Source organism: Strigops habroptila, chromosome 8, assembly GCF_004027225.2.
Source record: "Strigops habroptila isolate Jane chromosome 8, bStrHab1.2.pri, whole genome shotgun sequence".
Lineage (NCBI taxonomy): Eukaryota > Metazoa > Chordata > Aves > Psittaciformes > Psittacidae > Strigops > Strigops habroptila.
In genome coordinates this window covers 56005077-56030035 of record NC_044284.2, presented here as the reverse complement: position 1 = coordinate 56030035, position 24959 = coordinate 56005077, and the positions used below count along the sequence as shown (strand labels likewise).

At 39.9% G+C, this 24959-nt stretch overlaps 1 protein-coding gene across 2 annotated transcripts in view; it reads left to right on the top strand.

The window, feature by feature from the left end:
- Nucleotides 1-2747: 2747 nt before the first annotated feature.
- Nucleotides 2748-24959, top strand: part of FAF1 (Fas associated factor 1) — a 170009-nt gene continuing 147797 nt past the window's right edge. The window contains exons 1-2 of one of the 2 annotated variants that reach the window (XM_030496205.1): nt 2748-3132; nt 19360-19428. In XM_030496205.1, the coding sequence (XP_030352065.1) occupies nt 3088-3132; nt 19360-19428 (114 nt within the window). In that variant the 5' untranslated portion in view covers nt 2748-3087. Of the gene's footprint in view, nt 3133-19359; nt 19429-24959 lie in introns of those variants that run through there. The other variant, XM_030496206.1, reaches the window with a different exon arrangement.

Here is a 24959-nt window from a genome sequence, read left to right as displayed (position 1 = left end):
TTTTCCTGTCCAGATTCCCCCCCCGCTTGTTTTCCGCTCCGCGCTTGTTTGTGAAAACACGAAAGTGACAAGTAACGAATTGTCTGCATGCGGAGCAGGGAACGCGGCTTTGCTCAGGTTATCAACTGACCCCCATTCCCACTAAAAGGCGCATTTTTAAGGCCCTCATTATGTTAATTCTCGGCCAGAAGTAACAGTGCTAATAGTTCTTTTAACAAAAAATACGAACGATAATTTCCCTCAGAGTTAACTCTAGAAATACCTGTATATAAACAGCATCCTCGTATTCAACTACAGTTACTTTTTTGCATAAAGAAGGAATTTATATGCAAAACTTCGAATATTCAGTCAGACGGCTTATAAAAGATTTATTTAATGCCTAAAATCCACAGGCTTCGGTGGTGATACCTGTTGCTAACTCACTGCAGAATTCGAACTGCCAGTCTTGTAACAGCCTCCCCATTTTTTTGTCTGTTTTAGAGCTCGGAATAAAGCCCCACTTTCTGTTAATCACACCACATCACAAAACTAGTGCAGTGAAGCTCCGCTGGGGTGCTGCAGGCCTCCTGCGAGTACAGTTGCCCGGCTGGAACATGCCGTCAAACCTCCTTCGCCGTGTGGAGCTGTCAAAACCCCTCGCAGAGAGCAGCTGGTTAATCCTGATCGTTTCCTCTCCACAACGATAAAGATACTCCTCCTGAACCAGAAAGAGGTGCCCCGATCGGCTCTAAAACCAGAGAAAGAAACAGCTTCTGAGGGGATATATTATCACCGGGCATTGCGAGGAGTTAAATGAGTGAGTGTTCCCCCGGCTCCCCGGTTTCTCTGACTGGTTGGAGGACAAGAAGCACCTCGAGTGGCTCCGGGCGAGGGGATGGGAGGAGGAGGAGAGCACAAACTTTCACCGTGACTCGATCATGAACTTCCTGCGGTGCGGGGCACACGTGCAGCTTTTCACCTTTTCTTCACGTTCTGGATCAAATCCTTCCTGTTTTGATCTAATATAGATATCATTATTTAAAATATGGCTTTAATAGACGTGAACGCCGGGTAACTAACCTTGACAACATACCTATAGCTTCAGTTCGTGCCAGGAATTAATTGGCTTTAATCCAACTGTTAAAACACGCTTTTCAGCCTTTATTATAGTTACTCTCTAGTAATGTGTGGGTGGATTTGTTTGTAATTTAGCATAGCCTGTCCCTGGCAGTGCACCATACCTCGCAGAACCGTCTGTAACACCAAACTGGAGGGGGAAAAAAAAGGTAAAACAAATAAGATCAGGTGCGAGGGCAATTACTTTATCATCCCAGTGGTGGGGAGCTCGAATTGTGAAGCTAATGTCAGCGGGCAATAAAAACCTCTTGGCAAACCCTGCTAACACAAATTAGAGCAGGAACACTATAAAATATAAACACCAACGTCTCCGACACTCCGGTTTTACATCGCAAGTGGCGTTTCGGTGTGGCCTCACCCCGCTCGGAGACCCCGAACGGCCCCGGCACACTGCAGCTTCCCAGCTGCGCTCGCAAACAGGCTTTAAACAGTCCCAGGAGTATTTTCCTTGGTAACACGGGTTCTCCTGCAGGTACAGTCTGACTTTTCCTACTCCCCCATCCGCAGGCAGCGTCCGGTCGCGGTCTGTCCCACCGCCGGACGATGCGGTAGCGCCAGGCTCTCCCCGGTGCCAGCGCGGCCGGCGGCAGGGAGCTCTTAGAGTCCGGGAAACCCGTCCATAACCCTCACGGAGAGAGAGAAAACCGACAAAGAACAGTGTTTCCTAAAAACGACAAAACAACTCGGTTCAAGGCACCATCGTGTGGCTTTATTAGCTAACAGGAAAGGTGCTGGATGTGTCTGGGACCTCAGGTAGCTGCGGCGCCCATACGAAGAGCAGAGCAAGACACGTTGGACTAATGAGCAAACTGGTGTCCAAATGCATGCTAAAGGGGTGGGTGAACGGCATCAGGTTGTAGGAAGCAGACTTAAAAAGCATTAATTAGTTAGATTTGCATTACTTAAAGGAAACAGATGTATCTGGGGTACATAATGCAAGCGCGTCTTACAGTGCTGGAGCGCTAAGCCGGAGCGAGGGCCGCTGCGCAGATCCCGGTCTGTTGGCTCAGAAACCTGTGGAAAACGCACGTCCTCCTTCGGAGATAAGCACAAACCCGGGGTGTGGCGGGTGGCACCACCGCCTGCTCGCGGCCGCCGGTCGGTGCGTGCCCCGGCTCCGGGACGGGGGGTGCCAGGTCCCTCAGCGAGCACCAGTTCCGGGCTGTCAGAGCAGCCACAACCCGCGCTGGACACTGGCTCCCTGCCCTCACCGCCACCCCGCCGCACGGTGCCGCGCTCCGCCCGCAGCGGACCTTGTTTCTCCCCGCCGGTACGGGGCTCGCTGCAGCCAGCGCGCCCCCCCCCGCCCCGCCTCGTTAGGCCGCAGCCGGTGGCGGAGCCCAGGCAGGCGCGGGGAGCTGCCGCCAACTGCCAGGAGAAGGGGGGATAGCGTCAGCCCCGGCGCTGCCGAGGGCCGGAGCTGCCCCGCCCGCTCGGAGGAGCCGCTGACCCCGCTCTGAGGCCTGCGCTGGGGCCGCTCCGGTGCGGGAAGCGCGGGGGGGGGGGGGTGTGGAGGTGGTGGTGGGGGCTGTAGACGCTCGGCCCGGCCCCGCCTTCCCCGGCTTCGCGAGCGCTTGACAGGAGGGTGGTCACGTGCCGGCCGCAAAGCGCCTCTTTGCGACCTCAATGACAGGCAAAATGTGCGACAGGCGCTGTGGAGGCAGGGAGGGAGCGGCGCTGCCTCCTCCTCCTCCTCCTCCTGCTGCTGCCGCCCCGGCCAGCGGCTGAGGCAGCGCTGCCCGCTCCCGGCCCCGGCCCGCTCCCGGCGCCCCGCTCGCCTCTCTCCTCCCTTCTCCCCTCCTTCTCCTCCTCCCGCCGCCGCGTTTGGGCAGCCCCGGGAGCGCCGCGGGAGCCCGAGAGAGAGGAACCGAGCGCCTCGATGAGCTCGTAGCTCCCAACCCTGCCCCGTCCTCGCCGGCAGCAGCTCCAGGTGCGCGGGTCAGAGCAGAGCCGGGGACGCAGCTGGCTGCAATGGCGTCCAACATGGACCGAGAAATGATATTGGCTGATTTCCAGGTAAATTTCAAGCCGCCGCCACACAACCGTGGCCTCTCGCTGCTTTTCTCTTTCTCCTCGTTGCTGTGCTGCTGGTTCTTTGTGGGAAGGTCCAGGGTGGTGGGGGTGAATCCCACCCTCCAAAGCCTCTTGCTCTTTCTCTCTTTCTTTCTTTTTTTGTTTTGTCAGAAATGGGGAACATGTGCCCTCTCCTCTCAAGGTGCGTGAACAAAATGTCTTCTTTTAACTTAGAGAGTTTCGTTTTTTAATGAAAACAAAAAAAAGCTTTTTCATCCACTTTGCTTGTTCCAACCCTCTGCAACCACCCAGGCCCTGGGACAGCTGTGAGCCAGCTCACTTGGAAGAGGCAAATGCCAGGGAGGATACAAAACTCATCACTCCTCATGATTTGTCACAGTGTTTGTAATGAATCACTTACTGGTACTACAGATTAGAGCTGAGCAGAGGTGTTTCCATTATAACATCAACACTAACTTCACGGTTGCCTCAGCCTATGACTGTTGTAATGACGGTAAAACTCTTCCCACCCCATTCCAAACAACAACGTGCTTGCGTAGAAAGGAGGAATATCCCCTGAAAAGCTGTTTGTTATGTTCTCTCCTCCCTACAAAAGGGTTATAATTTAACGTCAAACTTTTAAGTCTCATTCTCAGAATAAAGTTTTTCTCTGAATAAAAGTGATGTGTTCAGGAGCCTGGTTAATCTGTTCAGTATATTGCTTCCTAATATTGCTTGCTTTTATATTGTTTTTCTAAGAACAAACAAGTGGAAGATGCCTGCATTTGAAATAGTGGGGAGAGTCCAAAACAGCATGGAAGGGTATCAGATTAACTTTGAATATATCTTTTAAATATTTACTTTTTAATCCATGGTGGGTTTTTTGTTTGGGTTTTTTTTTTTTTTGCAAGCTTTGTCCATTTCCAGTGGTTGTTTTTACATGGATAAGCTGCTGGATCTTCTTGGATTCAGTTGTAAACCTGCTGTCTGTGTGTTCAACTTCTTAAAAGACTGTTTCGCAGCTGCTAGCAGTGAGACTATTTAATTTAGCTTAAAAAAGTAATCCCTTCATTCGCTCTGTGCATGTGTTTAACAGGAATGTTTCTTTGGAATTACAGGTAGGGTGACTGTTGTGTACATTATGTAATTCCCTTTTGCAAAAGGTATCTGATATCTCACTGACGTAACACGCGGAGTTCCCAGCTGATAACGGGGGACTCTTTTCCCTTTTTGTACCCAAATATCTTACACCCATACTTATTAAAATGTTTAACAAAGATTTCTATAAGGATCTTTTATTTTGTCGTGCTTGGAGGTGCTTTTGTGTGTGCAGGGAGTGACATCTCAATTCTAAGCTGGGGTTTCATAAGGGAGTTCTTCCAGTAACAATACACTGTGTAAGAGGGAACCGGGGACGCTGATTCTGCAGTCATACTAGTGGAGACAGACTTTTGTGGAATCCCACATTACTATTCCCTGAAACAGTTTTACATTCAGGAATCCCAGATGATGATTAAGTTAGTGGCTGGTGAATGTAAGATTATTTTATTTTGATAGAGTTTTCAATCTATACATACTTCCCAAGTTTTTAGTGTCAATGCTGTTTTGCAATATTTTTGCGCTTGGGTTTTGAAACCAGTTAATAAAAGTATAAGAGCAACTGCAGTGTTTGGTACCATGAAGACAAGTAAGTATTACTGCAAGCTTGCAGAAGGGCGGTGGAGTCACAGAAACCAGTTGTAGATCAACGATGACATAATGTGTTTGAACCTAGACCCAGGAAGTATTTTATCCCATAACAGTGTTTATTTAAAAAGAACCCTTTTTCTCTTCTATTTCAGCAGACAACTTTGGGTTTTTTTCTGTTTCACCCCCCTATTTCTTTTCCTTTTTAAAAAATCATATCAAGCTTCTACCTGATTCTGAAACACTGACCCGTTAATTGTCACGGTGCTAAAGCTTCAGATTAGCAAAGGACAATGTCAGGCATTATTAGGCCTTGTATCTTGCAGAATGGTAAGGGATTTTGGGTATTTTAAGTACTTGATGGAATTTGCAACTCATTCACAAAGAATTTAAAATGGAAAATAAAACATTATGTGCAAAGTAACTCTGCATGGTTTTCCCTTCTGTATTTTCTGTACCTTTTAATTAATAAATGTTTTTCTCAGAGTTCTGCTGCTATCTTCTATATTTGTGTGAGGTATCTTGTTGAAGAATGTTGTGCATGCTGGAAAATCAAAAAGCTATTATTTGCAGTTTTGTTCATTTAATCTTTGCCGAATTGGGTTGGGAGGGAAACTTCTATCACTATTTCACCCTTGCCTTTCCCCAGTTACATTCAAGAAGGATAGAGCAATGTCTGAACTTTTAAAACTTGAAAGGATTTTCCCTCATTATAAAACTTGTGACTTCAGTGAAGTCATGATTATACTGATATCTGATGCTTTTATGAAGCTCTCATGGGCTTATTCGGTATCTTTCAAAGCCATTGATTTCAGCTAGATCAGGGTCTTCTACTGTGTTTGGTTTTTCCTTTTAGCTCTGATTGTTGTAACAGGTTGCTTCTCTGAGGTACTAAAAGGAAACACTTTTCAAAATATTTTGTATATATACATATGTATGTATACAAACATTGCATAATTTTGTTAAAGATTTTAACTATAGAGCAAAACACAGTAAGTGATCTACCAAAATATTTTTTTCTTAATGTCTCCAAACAATTTAAGCCTGTTCTGTGTGGTTTGTAATTATTTTCTTTCCCTTTCCTTTTTTAATGAGGTTACTGTATGCTACCCAGGGAGTACAAAGTGGGTATTCATACATGTGGGCTGTGTAAGCAACCTGTCTAACTTTTCCTTCTTAGGCTCTCACTTAGGAAAGATTATGCAGAAGCTTAACTTTATACATGAGTAGTCTGATTGTTTTCGGTGGAAGTAGCTAAAGTGGTGGAGTTGAGTGCACAAACAAGTTTTAGCTGTTTCACTAAATGCAATTCAGAATTTCTCCACAAAGTGTCATTGGCATATAGGAAAAACACCCAACAATTTCTGCTTGTGTTTGTAGCAGAAATTCTTTAAAAGGTAACTGCATGTGAGTTGGTAAAAGGGTGATGCTGCAACATACTGGGGAATAGAAGGGCATAAAATTTCTACCGATTTTTATCAACATCTCTGTTCTTCTTTTGTTTGTTGTATTTAGCTGCAAAATGTCCTTCCATATCCAGTGGGATACCCAGGTACTTGCATGATACAAATGTATTAATGATCTATGCAGTTTGGGGTCCATTTTTCATTAAAAAGGAAATAGATGTTTTTCTTATTTTTTTTCCTTTTTAAATTACAAATTTTAATTGCACCGAACTTAGTTAAATTGGCATAGTTTAACTGTTCAGAAATGAAAAACAATCTTTGTGCATTGGCAGAAGTATCAGATGTGAACATTTTTTGTATGCACACAGCTTTTCTTTTGTTTTACAGCCTCACCTAGGATGGGGACTAAAATTATCAAGAATATATTTTCGCTGGTATAAGTTATATCCACCTACAGGACCACTTTATTCATGTCCTCACAACAATTCTAAATGTAGAGCCTAAAGGTTGGAGTATTGTAGGATTTTCCAGCTCCTGGGTGCCCACTTATTACAAGAATATCTGGCACGTAGAGCTTCAGAAGGGAATTTTTCATAGAATTCACATTTTCCATTGACTAAATAAATAAGTAGCTCAGTCTTCTGAGCTAAGTCTTCCCATCCAGTAGCTCAGGTCTGGGTGGGAAGACTTTGGAGTGGAATGGCAGAACTAAAAAATCCTTGCTTTCATCGAAAAAACAGATATAGTTTTCTTCTTCCTTCTGTCTTTCATCTATGTTCATTGTGAAAGTTATGTGAGTATTTTTTTCTTTTAGCAATTTTTTTTTCCTTACACTTGGTACCAGACTGCTTTGGTATGATTCACCCACATGTATATAAAAATATCTTTCTTAAAACTTCACCTTTGTGTCAATCTGTTTCATAAAACCAGAGGTTTGTGGGAGGAGCAAGGGGGAGTTGGGAAGGAAGAACCTCACTGCCATCAGTTACGGAAAGGTGAGAAAGCATGCCACATAATCGTGTTTTCAGTTATAAAGTCAACCATGGCATTGATACATCAGCTTATTTCTCCCCCCCCCTTTTTTTTTTTTTAAAGATTTAACCATAATTCAAACTACTCTTTTTCCTTCTGGAATGGCTCAAATCAAAGAAACTGGAGAATCCTTTTCACTTGGAAGTTAACACAGTGCTGTTAAATAACTGACAAGATATGTTTTTAAAGATTTTTTTGTTTTTAGTGGTTGTGAAAAACATCTGTCTGCTTCAGCCCGTTCAAGATTCTCTCTTATGCACACTGTGCATATATTCACTGGCTCACAGTCTATGTACAGAGTTTACATGTGTATTATTTGGGGCGGGGGGAATGCTAAGGGAGCTTTGCTTTCTCCTGTGTGTGCTGGCTTAGGTTTTCTGTCACTTTTTAAGTTACTGCCAGTATGTAAATTTGATGGGTGAAAAAGGTAGGCAGGTGCAGCAATAGCTTTGAGTCAGTATCCTTGATTCTTGCCCTGGACTGTGACTTATGATTGGGGCTGGAAAGAGTGTTTCAACCATTTTCTGTAAGAGTAAACCATCCACTAAGGGGTTTTGATCAAATAGCAAAGGTGATGTCCTTAATATTGATTTCTGGAAGAAAAGGTGGTGTTTTGTCATGGAAGCATTGGAGCAGGAAAGACTGTTCTTGCTTTCTTTGCAGACTTTCAGTGAAGTGTTTGGCAATTCACTTGTGACAAGATCCTCAACAAAAGATAGGTGCTGAAGAGACTTCTAATCGAAGTTTAGGTTTTTGGAAAGCGTCCTCCAATTTATGTTTAACATTCTTGGAGGCCTGCATTTCCATCAGAAAGTCTCCTAGGTATCTAAAAATCTGGTTTTATATGTGTTCAGATCTGTCTGAGTTTAAACGTCAGTCTGGCTCATACCAAACCATTTTTTGTGTGGCCTCTCTGTAGGATAATAATGCAGTGGGTTCTTCTAGAGCACACAGCTGAACTGAGCTCTGCAGCTCTCTCCATAATAGTTGGAAGGATCCAGTGCTCTATAGATTAGGAATCAGGGTTTGGGATAGACAGGTTTGTTTCTTTGTGCCCTCATGCTGCGTATCTTTAGATAAAAGTGGACTCTGCTGGGTTTCCAATAGTCAGGTGCCAAGATGCTCAGCACTGCTTCACCTGGCCTTTTTTATCGGTATAAGTTACTATATCCTTAGCTAAATTTTGAAAGAGTTAACAGTTGTTTTTCAGTGTAAGAAAGAGGACTTTAGGACACTGTAGGATGTTGAAGCCCATACCTATGGGACCTCTTAATTTGCATTTTGATTAGGATTCCTTTTAATCCTTCTTGCTTTTTATCAGGTTATAATTTTGTGCATTGCACAGTAACAGCATTGGAACTGGTAGTTGGACCTCTTACTTTGCAACACAATTGGTTTTGTTTGCTATCAATGGCCTTAGGGTCAAGAGACACAATAAAAGCATACTGTGTGCTTAGTGTATTTTAGTTTGGTTATTTTCATTGCTGTTGTCTGCTACCGAGACCATTGCTTCTATTAATTTGGTTTTTGTGTGTTTCTGAAGCATTAACATTTTAATTTCTTAAGATACTTTTAGGCTCGGCTGTAATCCCAAAGCTCGTGTTCATCAGAGCAAAGCTAGTTTGGTTTACTGGTCACCTTTCTGGTCTTTAAACTGAAGCTCAAGTGGATTCCAGAGTCACAAATAAGAAATTGAAGTAAGAGTGATGGCCATTTAGAAACATGATAACTGGGATATTTCCACTGATAGCTGTTCATGGAAAAGCCAGCTAATTTCTCCTATATAAGGACAGATAGTTAATTAGAAATACTATCTGATGTTTATAGAGAAGAAAGAGGATACTATGATTTGTGTGCATTTCAGACCTGCTGCAAGAACCTAAATAATTTACCAGTGGAGCACCAATTCATCTTTAGAAAGAGGTTTATGCTGTTCCTTTAGTTCAATTACCTTGAAAAGACTCTTCATGTCAGAGTAATCATGTCACCATTTCCATCAGCCCATTCATATAGGTATTTGGGTTAGTAGGTCACTGAAACAGATTGAGAGGTGGTAGATATAGGATCCTTTTTCAAATGCCATGACAACTGATGCTAATTATAATATTGAAATTATTAATTGTATGCACTCCCAGAGGCTAGGAACATGCTTTCATTGGAAGATACTGTGAAAGTTATTTGACACACTGAAAATAAAATGTGGGTAATATTTCTTGGTAAGCAAGGATAATTTACAGTAAACACTGAGGTAGTATTTTTGTGTGGAAGAAGGTGTGAGAGAGGAGAGGATGAGGATTTGAGTGATTTGATACATGTCTTAAGAGGTTCTGAGAATCTCTCATCGCGAGAATATTGCATTGGTGTTGGGAGGTCTGAAAGGGTCGAATATCCTTCTCTATTTGGCAGTTCTTATGGTTCAGTTACCATTGCAAGCCTACTTTTCATGTGTTTCACTACTAGAAGCAAGAGTTAATAGCTTATTAAAAGAACTACATGGCATGTCTTTGATAGGATTTCATATTTTTGTAGACAGTGGGTAAGTCAGTGTGCATATATGGGGCAGCCATGAGATGAGTCCTTTTAACTACTGTAAGAAGTAGAATAAAAAGCCTGGGGAAGTGCCTAACATTTTACTTGTCCCTCATCATTTGGATGAAAGGAAGTGACATACTTTCTGGCTGGATTAATACCTACTAATTAAGCCAGTTTTTTGGAGTTGACTAGGTAATGTGCAATTGTAAAACCAAACTGCTCAAAGAGGAAACCAAAGCCCTAATGTATGCATTACATGTTGTTTGGTCTATCAAAGAAGTCATCTACTGGTCTTGTGTGTCTAACTGGTTGAGCAGGTCTTTGTTCTGCAGCAGTAGTTATGCTTTCAAAAGATAATTCATTAAAGCTAAAGTTCTTAGAGAGGTTTTGAAACTAGAACAGAGTACATTAGCCCTTGAGTTATTTTATACAGGTTTCATATTTTACCTGTAGCAGGAAACAATTTGTAAAGACAAGAACTCTAAAACTGAGTCGCCTCTATTATTTCTTATTTTTAAAGGTCAGGTTGTTTGTGTGAGCAAATATCAAAGGTGTCATATCAGCTCAGATCAAAGACCCAGCTGGCCTAATGTCTCCTCTGCAGCAGCGGTTAGTCCTTAGGAAAGAACCAAAAGAAACGGAATTTGAATGGATTTGCCTCATCCTAGTTTCTGGAAGTCGTCACTTTATGAGCTTGATGATGGGGTTGTTATAAGATGGGGTTGTATATGAATTTGTCTAAACTGTACAAATCTTAACTCTTTCTGACTTGCACCCCAATAAAATTCACCAAAAAGCTAATGTCAGCAATGTGGGAGTGCGAGGTTGATGTGAAGAGCAGTCTGCTGTGAAAAATTAATATTTAAATTCCTTTAAAATTTGGGAGCTATCATGTGGTCCTGGTGGTTTTTTCCTGTATGTCTCTACTGACACTTTAGGATGAGAGAGCTCTCTATAAAGAGCAGCTTTGTTGTAGGATGGTCCCTAAGTTCCTCTGTAGTGAATATGAGTGCACAGAATTTAGCTTTTCCAATATGCCCTGACCTTCTTTGAATACTTCTTCAGTATCTTCTTCCTTTGGTCCCACTGCCTCTCTGGCAGACTTTCTTGTCCTGGTGCTTTTAAAAAGCTTATATAATTTTAATGTCTTTAGAGAAATGTTTTTTTTTTCCAGTCCAGTTTTGTTGGCCTGCATTATGGTATGACCTGTGCTTTGCTGGGATTGAGCGTTCTTTTTCCCTGTTTTGGATACCATTTCCAGGTTTTGAAGAGTATGTCCATTCTTTGTGTTCCTGTTCTTTGCCAAAAGAATAAGACAGTTTGTAGAATGTCAAGTAAAATTTTTTATATGGATTAATACTCTTATTTATGTGCTTATCTGGAAAGTGGCTTTTATTTATTCTTTAGGTGTTTTTAAGGTTCTTCTGCTTTTGAGGCAATGAGGAGAAAGGAGATGACTGCAGATACCCAGTGAGCAAAAGTGTTTGTTTGACTTGTGCAGTTCTCTTTTTGGTTTTCATCAGTTTTTCTTCTTAGGTGATAACAAATAAGATACTGTTGGAGCTAAATGACTGTGATTTGGGATATCTTGGGGTTTTTACCTTTGCTGAGATACTTTTTATTAAAGTATTAAGCAAGCACAGAAACTCTGAGGCAATCCTAACTAGAGGTTTTTGTGGGTGTTGGGTAAAGGCTGTCTTCAGTCCTTGGGAAAGACGGTTTAGTAGTCCAGGGTACTAATTAATGGGTACTGACTTTTGTTTTGTTTTGGTTTTTAATTCAGTTTGAGCACTGCTCTTTGTGTGTAGTGCATGTGGCTTAAACACTAGTGTTTGCGTGGGGCTTGGGAGGCTAGAGTTCATGTCTTGGCTCAGCTCATGGGCTTCCTAGGGATGTGCCTTCGTGGTGTTCTGGAAACAGAATTTGCTCCATAGTCTTGAGAATATTCAAAGTCTGCTAGAAACCATTTGAAAGTGGTTAGTGTGGTGCCAAGTTAACTAGTTCTGCTAAGAAGTGGTTAGAGCTTCATGCTACCAGTTTAGACTTTGTAGCCTGCTTGCTTTCTGCAGAAGGCTTGCAGTCATCTCAGACCACGGGCAAAGGTCACGCTTGTCTGTTTGGTAACTAATAGGTAGAAATGTCTTCTGTGACCTTCAGAAATGCTGTATCTTCTTTTATTCCCCCATTCCTCCTGTAGAAAAGGACTAATGCTTCCTAACTTCAGTGTTTTGCCTAAGGTGGTGCTTAAACGGTAGAACGATGAAGCTTGTAAATAGTTGGGGGTGGGAGTTCAAATGCATTGGGCGAAACTTGAGCCTGGCATATTTGCCTAAACCCTTTCTCGATTTCTGATACTGGTAAGTGTATTAGCTTGTTTTTGTTAAGCCAGCAGCTGGTGAATCTTCTTGATTTTTACCAGATGGTCTACTGAGTTATGTAAAAACAGAGAAGCATTCTTATCTCTTCATTTAGATGCTTGCAATAGGTGACCTTTCAGTTTATGTCTCAGTTGATACGCATGGATGTTTGTTTTGAGTGTTTGTATGAAACAGAAAGAAGTAAAAGTTAATTTAATAACCATGGATGACTCATAATAAGAACAGTCTCATTAAATCAGTAGGGTTGTTGCAAGGTGAGAATGAGAAGGGATGCCACAGAAGGGTATGTATGTAGCTGGTGGTGCAGTCTGTGGAGGTGGTCCTGAGACAGGCAGGACTCTGGGGTGCAAGAGCTGAGGTACCAAAAATCTCAGTTGTGAGTGTCCAAATGTACTGAATGTCTGGATAGCCCAGAGGGGAGTTACACATGGATCCTAAATCTGATATTATGGTTCTAAAGCCTTCATTTGCTTGGCTGAGCATATTGGTTTAACTTTACCTGGTGTTGGGGAACAAAGTGTTATGCTTTGTTTCAGTTACTTTGAAGTAGTTACCATTGCAACAGTGTATGTGGGGAATTTTCAAGAACATTTTCTCACTTACTAGTATATCATAGATGAATTAGTGTCCTAAAGCTTTCTGGGTTTGAGTAGACTTCTAGCAGATACAATTTGGAGCTGCCTTTGGCTGCTTTATAGACTTTTAATGATTATCTTTGATAACCGAGCTATTCTTCTCATAAGGGATGGGAGAGGGAAGCACGGTACTATGTTTCACTCTAGAAACAGGAAACTCTGGGTTGGGTTATTTAAAAATCCTACATCCAGAAACCTGATTTTTATTGGGAATGCTTAGGACGGGAATTAAAGATTCTTCTAGTAGAAGTAGTAGCCATATAGTGGTTTGCACTAGTGTGCCAGGAGACTGAGGGAGGCCATTCTTCTTGTGCTGGTGAGACCACTACTACCAGGAGTACTGTGTCTGGTATCAGTCCCTCCATTGACAAAGCAGAGCAAGTCCAGTGGAGGGCTGCCTAGGAGGGGGGGTGGCTGGAGCACTGATCTGCGAACTGATCTGTCTGGTTGTAATTCAAGGACATAAGTAATATCTTTTGCTATATCTCATATGCTGTTAAGAATAGCTCTGAGTGTGGTTTTTTTTGTTTTAAGCTGCTGACCTGGAGAATTATAAAATCATAGAATAATTCAGCCATCTTTTTGAGCAGGTTAGTGGCTATTACTTGAAAAGAGTTTTCCATGCTCCTCATCTATCTTGTCTTTTGAAGAGTAAGTTACTAAAGGGATAGTCAATTGATTTTAACAATATTTGTTCTTTGCCAGCGTTTTTGATTTATCTTTAAAACCTCATATATCTTTATGGAATAGAGGTAGCTCTAGTTGCACTGCTGTATCTAGTGATAAAAATTTATTGGGTGCTTTCAAAAGTAAGCATTTCCTAGGGTGCAGTGTGTGCAATTGCAGTGGATGGAGGTATATTAATACTGGCTTTGTAGGAGATCCCAAGGGGTGAAAGCTTTTCTTTCTAGGTGATTGCACCTGTCAAATATTTTGTTGCCTTAATGTTCTTGTTTCTTTGGGCATTGTAGCTTTGTATAAGTATTAAAAAGATGGACTGAGCTACAGTTGCAGCAAAATGCTGATGCCAGAAAGCTCTTTTCTCCTTTTTCATCTAACACAGGAGAGTCTGTTTCAATGGCTGAGGACTAGGCATCAGTAGCTTAGTCTTGTTCTGAGACAGATGGATGCGATATTAGCAAGAGGGGAAAAAGTCTGTAGTTGACAAGTGGTGTGACTGCCCCAGGGATCAGTTGTCCAAGTTTGTTTCTGCTCTGGGTACTTGGAGCTCTGGCTTAAATTTTATCATGTTGGTTATATGAACTGAGCATGGTACCTGTGTTTGCATCTACTCTATATTACTGCAGGAGGCTGCAGCAGAGGATGTTAACTGCAGAGTGCGTGTGGAGATTAGTTAGGCACAAAGTGAGGGTTTTTTTGTCCAGCTGACTTTTACAGGAGAGACTGATGCACAGTGTAATCCACAGCCATCTGTCTGCCTGATTTCAATGGGCCTGAACCTGTTGTGTGAAACATTCTAGGCTAAAGCCTACTTTGGGTTAGCTTAGAGGTGGTCCCTTTCTGGAGAAAACATAGCTACCGTTGGTAGTCAAAGGAAATATGGAATTATTCAACAAAAATGTTGAGAGGCAGACTGCTAAGTCCTCCATATCCAGTTACTGGCGGCTAGGCTGAATGTGGTGTTCTGGAGACTTTTGTCTGCTGCATTTTGCCTTGGCCAAAAGGGGAATGGTGCCACAGGTGAGATTCTGCCTTGCTGCCAAATACCATTTGGTCCCAGCTTCTGTGCAACAACTGCCACCCACTGTCTGTCCAGGCAACAGTAGCCTGACTCTGTATTGGAGTCAGCAACAGCTGTTTGTTGCTCTCCCAGCTTTTGCAGCAGTAACAGCCCGTCTCTCTGTGTTGGGAGCAGCAGTTGTCCTTCCAGCTTCGCTGTGCAACAACTGCCTGGATCACGGCAGCAGGTGCCAGAGGAGCGTTTTCAGCTGCAGCTGCCGCCAGATGGGGAGGACAGCTGCTTTCCTGGGATGTGGAGGTAGGCTGAAGCCTGTGCCGTTGAAGTGGGGGGTCATTGAGGGTCTCTAAACCCAGATCCAGCTGTTACAGCTGCCTGCCGGGGTCAGACCACCCTGCAAGGGATTTAGAAGAGCAAGTCTGTCATTCCGCATTACGGCTGTCTGGAAGTGCCTCATAGGTTTGTCTTGAATGCCTTGAAGTCTGTCTGCCCTCTGACTTTTCTCCTACTGAGTTGTTTCCTCAGTGGCTACTTTGCTTGCTTTATGTAACAGTAATTAAGGTTACTGTGCCAGTTAAATGGGACCCCTAATGGTTAGCTGTGAATCTTTCCAAGGGTAAGCCCTCCATCACTAAGGGGATGGTAATCCGTGAAGCTACCTGAAAAAACATTTGGAGAAGTGCTCTGAAATTTTTTTATATGCAAATCTAAATCTGCCTGGTGGAAACACTTACCTGGCCTGGAAGAGCAGGATGCTAAGAAAGTTCTTTTAACATTCAATAGCTTTTATCTTTGGGATCTGATTTTATGCATTCAGTGCAAAACAGTAGTTTTCTCATCTTCAAATTCATTTTCCTCTTGTGTGGTCTGAAAAAAATACAGAAGGGACTGCACAGTCTCTGGAGCTGCAGTGAAGTGTGAAAACGCTATCCTAGATTTAGAGGAAATGCGGAGAGGAGGAGTTGGAGAAGGAACCTATTCTATCTTATCTTCCCCTTTATCTTCCCCTTCAGAAAAATTTTTTGCTTTCTTTTTGATGTTTGATCTTGTTGATGTAAAAGTTTACGAATCAGTGAGCCTTGAAGGTTTTACCTTTACTGTGGTGGCTTGTTTCTTTCGGTTTGATGACTTAGAGGATGTGTTGGTTGTTGATTGAATCGAGAGTTTGTAGTATTCTGGTAGGAATTTTCTTCTAAAATATTTAATGCCTTTTATTATGTAGGTCTCTTATGAAGATAAAGCTGGGTAAAATCTGTGAATCAAAGATAATTTCTTCTCAACTAGCATCACTTTGCTTAGTAGAAAAGATGTGGTTTTGTGTTTTTGGAGCTCATCTACTTTGCTATATTTTGGAGGCATTTTTTTCCTTCTGTTGCTGCAAAAATTTAACATAATTTTGTTTTCCTATTATTATTTTTTTTGTTTTTTGTTTGCTTCTTGCTTGGGTGGAATGAAAAGCATAAAAATGAGCAAAAAAAAAAAATAAATAATGTAAGTAAGTAAACCCTGTGACTTTTACTCTGCCTTCCTGGATAAGTGAGGCACACAACCTTATGGTGCCCAGGTGTCCAATGAAATGACTCCAAATTTCATGAAAATACAGCCAGGTAACATCAAAAGAAGCTCTTATAAATATTCTAGCCATAGGAAAAGCTTCAACCAGCCCTTGCAATTAGGGATGAGAGACAAACCCATGAGGAACCAGACTTTTAAATTCTGTTGCTTACAGAACCTGCTGGTTTTCTTTGTGTGTTTCCGTAAAGAAAACAAAGGCAGAAGTATACCAGGCTTTTCTGGGGCTGATCTGCTGCTACAGAGTCCTTGATGTTATGTCACACCTGCCAGCGAAGGACTACCTGTCCTGTGTGCTTAATTCCTTGGGGATGATTAAAGACATGCAAAGAAGATGATTTCCTTGAATTGATCTTGCATGACATGATGCAGTAAAAGGGAAGCAAACTTGAATTATAGTTGGTTTTTTATTTTTGGTCTTACTGATGGGTTATGACTTGGGGCAGAGATTTGTATGTAATGTCTGAATGTTGAAATGTTATGCTGAAGAATCTTAGTTTGCTGGAACTGTGATGTAAACAGGGTGTTGACGAAGATCTTGGAATGTCTGTTTCATGGTTACATTAACAAATAGCACTTATTCCTTCACTGTTGTCGTTCAGAAATGTTTGTTTTCTGTTTTATTGACAACTAGCAAACCCACTCCATCTGGAAAGTGAAATCTTTGTTTTAGAACTCCTCAAAATCAAGTGTTAAAAGTGATTGTAGAAGTGGTCCAAGGGTTTTCAACAAAACTGTCTTTCTTGGGTATTAAGAATTCTTCTGGTTTTCATTTTTAGTTACTGTTTACACCTGTCCATTCCTGTTACCCAGTGGCTCTGCATCGCGAAGAGAGTGAGAGCAGGGTTCTATTTTGGGTGGTAAATCATCAGCAAGAAGACTTAGGAAGGATGCAAACGTACAAGTGAATTTGGTGCTTGATACCTCATCACAGCAGAGTAAACTCTTTTCACTGTGTGCTTTGGCAGAAGGGTAAGCTGATTTTGTTTAGTTTATCTCAAAATAAAAGTATGCCAAAGTGAGCTGAATTGATTTGCAGTTAGTATGGACTAGGAGTGTGGCATATGGACAGTCGTAAGTCAGCTGAGCTGCAGGGTCGATATGAAGAGGGGGCCACTAAACCCAGTATTTGAAGCCTGAATTCTAGGTAACCTCTACTCAGCTTCATCTGCACAACCCAGAGTTGGAAACAACACACTATTGGTCAGGTTTTTATTGTAGGCTGGAACACAGCTTGATTCTTAGGAAGGTCATGCGAAGTTTGCAGTGCTGATAAATGAGAAATAGTAACTCTTTGTTTTTGCAATGACCATATTTTTCAGTGTATTTCTCTTAACTGTAAATAAAACCTTAGGCTGTCATTTCTGCAAAGGTTTTTTCTCAAAGTAAGACTACTTCGCAGCAGAGCTGTCAACAGTTTCAGTGGCAGGTTTATGGTAGTGTGAACCCACCTGGGATTTCAGAAATGACAAGCTGAAGCTCTGCACTCCTCAAGCTTACCTGATGTAGGTGTATATAACCTTCTTACTTGCTAGGGAATGTATTAAAGTGTTGTCTCATTTTTAACTTCAGAAGCAACTGCAAGAAGTAATGGAAAAGAAGGCAAAATGTTGCTCCTGAAAGCAAAACTATATTATTATTTTTTTATTATGGTTTTTTTTTAGCATTCCCGGTGTAAAGTGGGTTAAATTGAGTATTAACACAAAATGCTGTAAGCAGTGGAAGTTTTCTCTTGTTCCAGAGAGAATCAATCTGGTGAGGAGAGCGTTATGGATCAATAGGAATTGCTGCCTCCCCTCTGCAGGCAATAAGAAAAAAAACCCCCAAATATCATCTTGTGATGATGTTTGTGGTCCTCCAGACTGGTCCATTTTATGTAGATATACTGCATGTAATGCTTCATATGTGTGGAATTCTTCCACATTGAATTTGGGAAGAGAGAACTGGCCTTGAATTTCCCTGTGATTTCTTTTCTACTTTTTATTTCTTAATTTTTGTAATTTGGGAGAGGAGTCAGAGCATGGAAAATATGACTTGATGGCTTTTTATTCTTGGGAGAAAAAAGTATCTGTTTTTATGCCTAGGGCCTTTTTTCTCTTACTGTGTAAAGGAAAAACAAGATTATATATTTTTGGAATCAGGAAAACTGATCTGTTTGCTGCCACTATCTAAGTGTTAAAAGGTTGGATTTTTTTAATGTTGTTTTATATAAACTTTATGTAAACTTCTTTTTATATAACTGTGTAGTAGAGCAGAAGGAACATAATCTTGTAGAAGTTTGAACTCCTTTTGTGTGCTTGAATAGAGAGCATAGCTTTGATTAGGATGGAAGATAAATTCCAGAAAGAAACTTAACTGTTTCCATTTTCCCTCTCTATTGAAATATATCTGATATCCTTCAACATGAATGGTAGTAAATATATGTCAGAACAGATAGCAATGCTCTGCCTGCTTAAGTTGTATAGCTGAAAAGGAATGGGTATCAAAAAAGAAAGCAGGATGCTGCATCAAGGTTTTTGCTGAGTAGAGATACTCCCTTATATTTGGAATTAAGCTCAATTTACAATAACGTTTTGTGGGATGTTATCATTACTTTAAAAATGCTACTGTACTAATTAATTGAACTAGGTAAAAGGAGAGGGTACAGGGCTAGAACAACATGCAAGTGTTTTGTCTGAAAGGAAAATATTGTAAATGTTTTATTATATAGTCTTAAATAATTTCACAAGGGGTGCTCATTTGTACATGTGGTAGTAAGTTGGCATTTTCTTGATAAAATGAATTCATACTTTCCACCTTCTTACACGGCACAGTGTAACACCCAGTGTGAGTAGGGGTATAAGGTGATGGTGGTGGAGGCAGTAGGGTTTATAATACATGTTTCTGGCACTAGACAAAATATTTCAGCCATCTCAAACATCGTTTTAAATATGAAGTGTTTTCATGGTCCCTTATAAGGTAGTATGAGTGTTTCATACTTTTAAACATAGAATTCTCAACACACCTTTATGGGACAGCGCTATTGCCCTAGTTTTACAAATAACTGCTTTGTCTTGCTTCCCTAGGTGGCTTGCTCAAGGTTACACAAGAATCCTGTGGTGGAACTGGGAATTATATCCAAATGTTTGATGTTTAAAACTTGAAATCTGATTTCTGGATTACCCTCTCCAAACTGGAACAAAAGACCTATATCTTTCCTGTTCTGCTGAAATTAATTAAATTATAAGTATTAATACTCTTGATTTTGATCAATGCTTTTAATTCTGTTTACTGCTTCTGTTTCTTTGTAGGCATGTACTGGTATTGAAAATATTGATGAAGCTATAACGTTGCTTGAACAAAATAACTGGGATTTAGTGGTAAGTGTTCTAAGAAAATGACTTCATAGATCAAATTCATGTAACAGTGACGTGCCACTTTGCTGAGAGAGCTGTTGTCTTTATTTCAAATTTGTGGGTGTCTCTTATGGCTGGGGAAAGCAGGTTATATGCAGACTGTTTTTGATCTGTTAAAGCCTCATTGCCAAGTTAACACAACGGTGAGTAGTATCATGTTATACCTTGGTATACTCTGATCTTCATGCCTTTTTGATTTCTTTTCCTTTAAATTAACGTTTCATATTGGGTTTAATTTCCTTTTTGGTCAATTGTATACATAATTTTGTAAGTAGTAGTATTAAGGGTAGCAATTATAGCAGGCGGCCTGTGTATACGCACAGGACTTTTGAGGATTTAGGTACCTGTGGAAGAAATGGAAGGTAAACCAACTTCTTTGATCTTTCATGTGCTATTTTTAATTTAAAAACAAGATAATCACTCTTCTATTGCTAGCTATTATGCAGAATTGAATCAGAGTTTAAGGCCATATCTTGATTAGTTTTGGTGTTATGCAGACACAGTTAAACACAAACAAAACCCCAACAAACTCACCCTAAAAACCCCCTATCACCTCTTTTGTGTCAAGGTTCAATGTGCAAACTAGTAGGAGGAAATCAATAAAACAAGCAACTCTGCACAGGGTTATCAGGATAAATAAATAAACTCTTAATGCATTTTCTTAAGGTTTAAAAGTGTAAAATAGAACAAACAATTAAAAAGCAAGTGATTTTCCTTTAAACTGTAAATACCTTTGACTTCCTCCTTCTTTTTCTTTTCACAAGTGAGTGATCTTTGGAGCACTCCAAATTATCAGAAAATTATTTAAAAAAAAGAAAGAAAAAAATAATTCCAAAATTGTTTATGGATACAGTTTCAACTGTCTGCTACATTGTGTTCCTAGCATGTTGTTTAGGGTGTTCTCTATGTTTTAATAATTTCAAAGTATCACAGAGGTTTAGAGTGGGGTTTTAAACTGAGTTTGCTAGAATGAATAGTATATTTCTTTTAAGGCATAACAATTAAAATGATGTGTGATCTTGTAACCTATGGTAAACAAACACTATGTTCTCCAAACACTTGAAACTAAATGTTTAAAACAAATGTTGGCCAAAGTATATGTAGTCTTTATGTTGCAACATGTCATGGTGTAAGCAAGAATGAGCCACCAATGAGTAAAAGGAAGCACCTATCCTCTGTGTCTTTGAACAGAAAACCCCAAATGTATGTTGAGAGAGTAGTATAACTAAAACCATCTTTTGTCCTAGAAGTTTATTTTGACTTAGCATGGGCTGTTTTGAAAGTTAAAATGTTTATGAGAAGGCAACCAATAGCCTTCTGCATTCTGTTTGGGTTGTAAAGTTCTTAATACATTAAATCAGTTGGATATGGTTTTGGGGATTTATGAAGTATATGCTTTACAATAAATGCTCACAGATGGGGTTGAATGAGGGAATTGTGATGAAAAATGTTAAGAATAACTAAGGGGATTTGGTTTATTTTCTTTTTTTTTTTGAGACCCGAGAATGAGCAGAAGGGGAGAGTTAAGTATACAAGAATAGCTTTAAGTACTTGATTTTAGTGATATTAGTGGTGATTAAACTAGCTAGAAGTCAAATATAGTGGGAAAAGAAGTAATGACTCAAAACATGCAAGCTTAAAAAAGGCATAGGGAAAGTAAGAAAGGAAAGAAAATTAGGGATGTAAAAGGTGCTTCAGGAAGGTCCATAGTTCTTGAAATTAAAGAGATGATGAATGGAGTGTCTATGAAAAGGAAATGGTAAGTTGTGGAATTAAAAATATATTGGGGAGACTAGAAGTGATGAAGATGCATTAAGGGTCTGTCATTAGTAGGACACTGGCTCCCTTTTGTTAAAAGCAACTGCCTTGTAAAAAAGGGATTGAAAACCAAATTGTGCCAATCTAAGAGGGAGTTAAAGGCAGAAGAGTGAAGAAAGACAAAAGAAGCATGAATGTAAGAAGAAAAGGAGTTGCTAGCTTGAGGGAATCAAACATCTCTGTTGGTCAAGGGATTTTAGCCTATCAAAAGTCAAAACAAGACATGAAAAAAAGCTCATGACTTATGAGAAATGTAGCATTTTTTCTTTTTAAATTAAATGTGCATGGTCCATGTGTGGTGGGTATTTTGTTGTTTGGTGGTTTTTGTTTTGTTTGGGTTTTTTTTTTTTAATACCTTTGATTCAGTAGTCAAGTACAGATTCATTGCTACGTAACTGGGGAGGAGAGAAGGTTTTGTTTTGGTTGAGCCAAAAAGTCTTGGAGTTAAAAATTAAAATTCTTTTGCTTGGCACTAAATATTTCATTCAATGCAGAACAAAACTTTTTTTTTAATTTGTAAGGAAAACAAAATTTATAGGACTCAGTTCACAAATCTTGAAGGCAGTAGTGAAGTAGTGATGATTTTGCTAAAGGGTTCCTCTGTTATCCCTTGACCACCGGTCTGTTAGTAAATGGAAAGAACATCATCACTGTCTTCTCTAATTTCACTGTTTTCTGCATCTTATTTAGAGGCTTATTTCAAGTTCAAGTTTTTGATAAACATGACCTGTAGTAGTAAAATACTGTCATACAGGTGTTCAGGGTTTTTTGGGGATATGTTTATTATTATTATTTTTAATGTGGATTCCTTTACTTCCATGACTTTGGAAGTTAAATCAGAGCTCTGTATTTGATTGGGAAAGCTTCTGTGAAGCACCCAGGGTAATATGAATTAGAAAGCTAAGCAAGTCCTGTTACAATGTGACCAACCTAAGGTCAGGGCACTTCTGCAGCATTAAGGAAAAAAAACAAAACTAGAAGTTAAGGAAGTTCTTGTCTTGAACAGGTTGCTTTCTTGCTCTTTGCTCGGGCTGCCTCTATCTCAATTCCATTTTCCTGTTTGGGGAAAAAAGTTGTGCACTCCAGAGGCTGTGCTAGGGACCCAGGTTGAAGATTCCCTTGAGCACCCGTTGCTTCTTGAACTCTGAGACTCAAGGGTGTTGTTATTCTTCTGGGACTTCAGACATAAAAACCAAGAGCGAGTAGTCCTGGTGAGCTGGAAGGCAGGAGGATCCCAAAACAGAAACAGGGAAGTACTTACAGACATAGGCTGACAGAGAAGTACGTGAGAATGCACACAAACAACAGAGGTTGTATAGTTCACAACACAAGCATTTAACCTCGTACTACAAGAACTATGTTTTCGTGTAAGCTTTTTTTGAGGATTTCTTTGTGCTGATGCAATATTCTTGCTGCTTATTTTCTCCATACTTCCTTTTTCGTTTTTCTGGTCTTGCTAGTAGATTTTAGTGTCAAGAGTTAAAATATCACCAATGTCTCTCCTGTTACTGTAGTGAGTGTTACTGTGTTTTGTATCTTTTGGACATTTGGTCTTAGCTTTAAACATAGCCAGTCCTGAGTGAAGTGTAAGGAACTCCGTTCTTGTTTAGTTTTTCTACGAGCCACAATTTTTTATTAAGAGTTAATCTGAAATCTTTTTTTTTTTCAGTTTAAAACTGAAACATCAGCTTCCTTTTTTTGAATGTTTAAAGATTACCCACTCCCAATTAGAAGTTTTCATGTCTGTTCCTCTGTATAGGATACTTCAAGAGTGTGAGCTGCCATTAATTTATCTTTGACTTGGAACTAAATAAATCAGATTTAAACATCTCAGAGTTGTATATGTTTGACAGTGTTCAAATCGTGTGTAGCTGCTTGAAGTGATATAGGAAGCTGTCTTTCATAATTGTTCAGTTGCTAGGCCTTGTTCAACCGCTTAAAATCAAATTGATCACAAGACTGCCGCAGAGGAATTCATATGCAGTAACAGCATATGAATTACTTGATGGGATCATGAAGTCTAATCTTGCCAATAATTAGTTCCCCACTGTTGCATATGACTTGGCCTTTGTGGTGGTCTGCTGCATATATAGCAGCTGAGATTTTTTTCTGTATTAGAACACTGTAGCCTAATTACTAGGCTTATTATAGGCTGGGCGATGAAATGTTTTGTATGTCATAGAAGATCTGAAACATCAACATAGATAATGATCTCTTCACGCCTTCATCTTTATGAGACTGTTCTGCAGTAAATGAATCCAGCTCTCTTAAGGTTGCTAGGATTGCTGATATGTTATTTCCTGAGTGTCGTTTCTTTGAGCTCTATTAATTTACAATCATTTTTAACATCTGAAGAAACAGAAGTTAGGAATTTGTCCATTGTAAAGTCTGGTTTCATATCTTGCCCATATAAACTATGACCTTCTGCTTTGCCATGTGAAGGTAAGAATGACAGTGTAAATATATCTTAAACTTTGTGTAAAAACAATAAAATAAAAGTATGAAGAATCCCAACTGTGTGGCTGTTGAAATGTCTCTGACGATGGTACATATTTAAAGGAAATGACCCATTAATACCAGATTCTAAAATCTGCTTGACCTTATACAATATGGATCTTGTCATTTATATGAAGTTATTACATAGGTGATAACTCTTTGCTCGCCTGACATCAGTTGATTGTATCTGCACATGAAACCTGGTCTCCTGTACCTTTCATAATAAAAAAACTCAAATCCTTCATATATAGCATGACTATATCCTGTAGTGGTAATCAGAACAGGTTTTTTGAATGAAAAGCAGGATACACTGTGCTTAATTTTCTGCTTTTTCCAGTATGACCATTTCAATTTATTTCATGTCTTTTCCAATAGACATACTGTAGGTTCTGCTTAACATCACTTTAAGAAGAAAACAGATTTCATCAAAAGCTGGGATAAATAAAAGTAAAAAAAAAAAAAAAAAAAAAAAGAAAAAAAGGGGGTTTTATCCCCTATTAATTTTGCTATAAACATATGTATAATGATTATAAAATAAATAACTGCTTTTTATTTTCAAAATATATTCTTAAAATTACCTTTGTGCCTTCCTGCTATACTTGTTTTCATTATTCTGTATCATGGTAGAGGCTCAAAGCACAGTAAAACTTCAGTAAACCCAGCAGGTTAGTGCACCTGGAAATGTGATGACTTGCAGTTCCTGTTGTACACAGCTTCCAAGAGTCAGCTAACAAAAAGCATTTCTGTACCTTGGAAAGAGATACTGTGTATTTTAAACATCTGTTTTTGTAAAGCTTCAACTCTCAACTGCAGTTTTTTCTTTCAAATAGATAACTTAGACAGAAGATGAGGGCTTTTTGCAGCTTGCTGTTTAAAACCTCTTAAAATACTTGTATGTCAGACAGGTTTTTTTAGAAGTCCCCATTTTGTTTATATACATACATATATATATTTACTTCTATATAATGTTGTCTTGTTGGAAAGAAAGAAGTTAGAAAACAAAACCAAACAATTGAACTGAGAAAAATGAGCAAGGGCTTTGCAATTTTTCTTTATTTCTCTTGGAGGTGCCAGTTTAGATGGGATTCGTAGGCAGAAGGTGGGCCATTGGCTCTTGACAATTATCAACAATCTGTTATTTGTATCTTTTATTGCTTTCTAACCATTAACTTAGTTCTTTT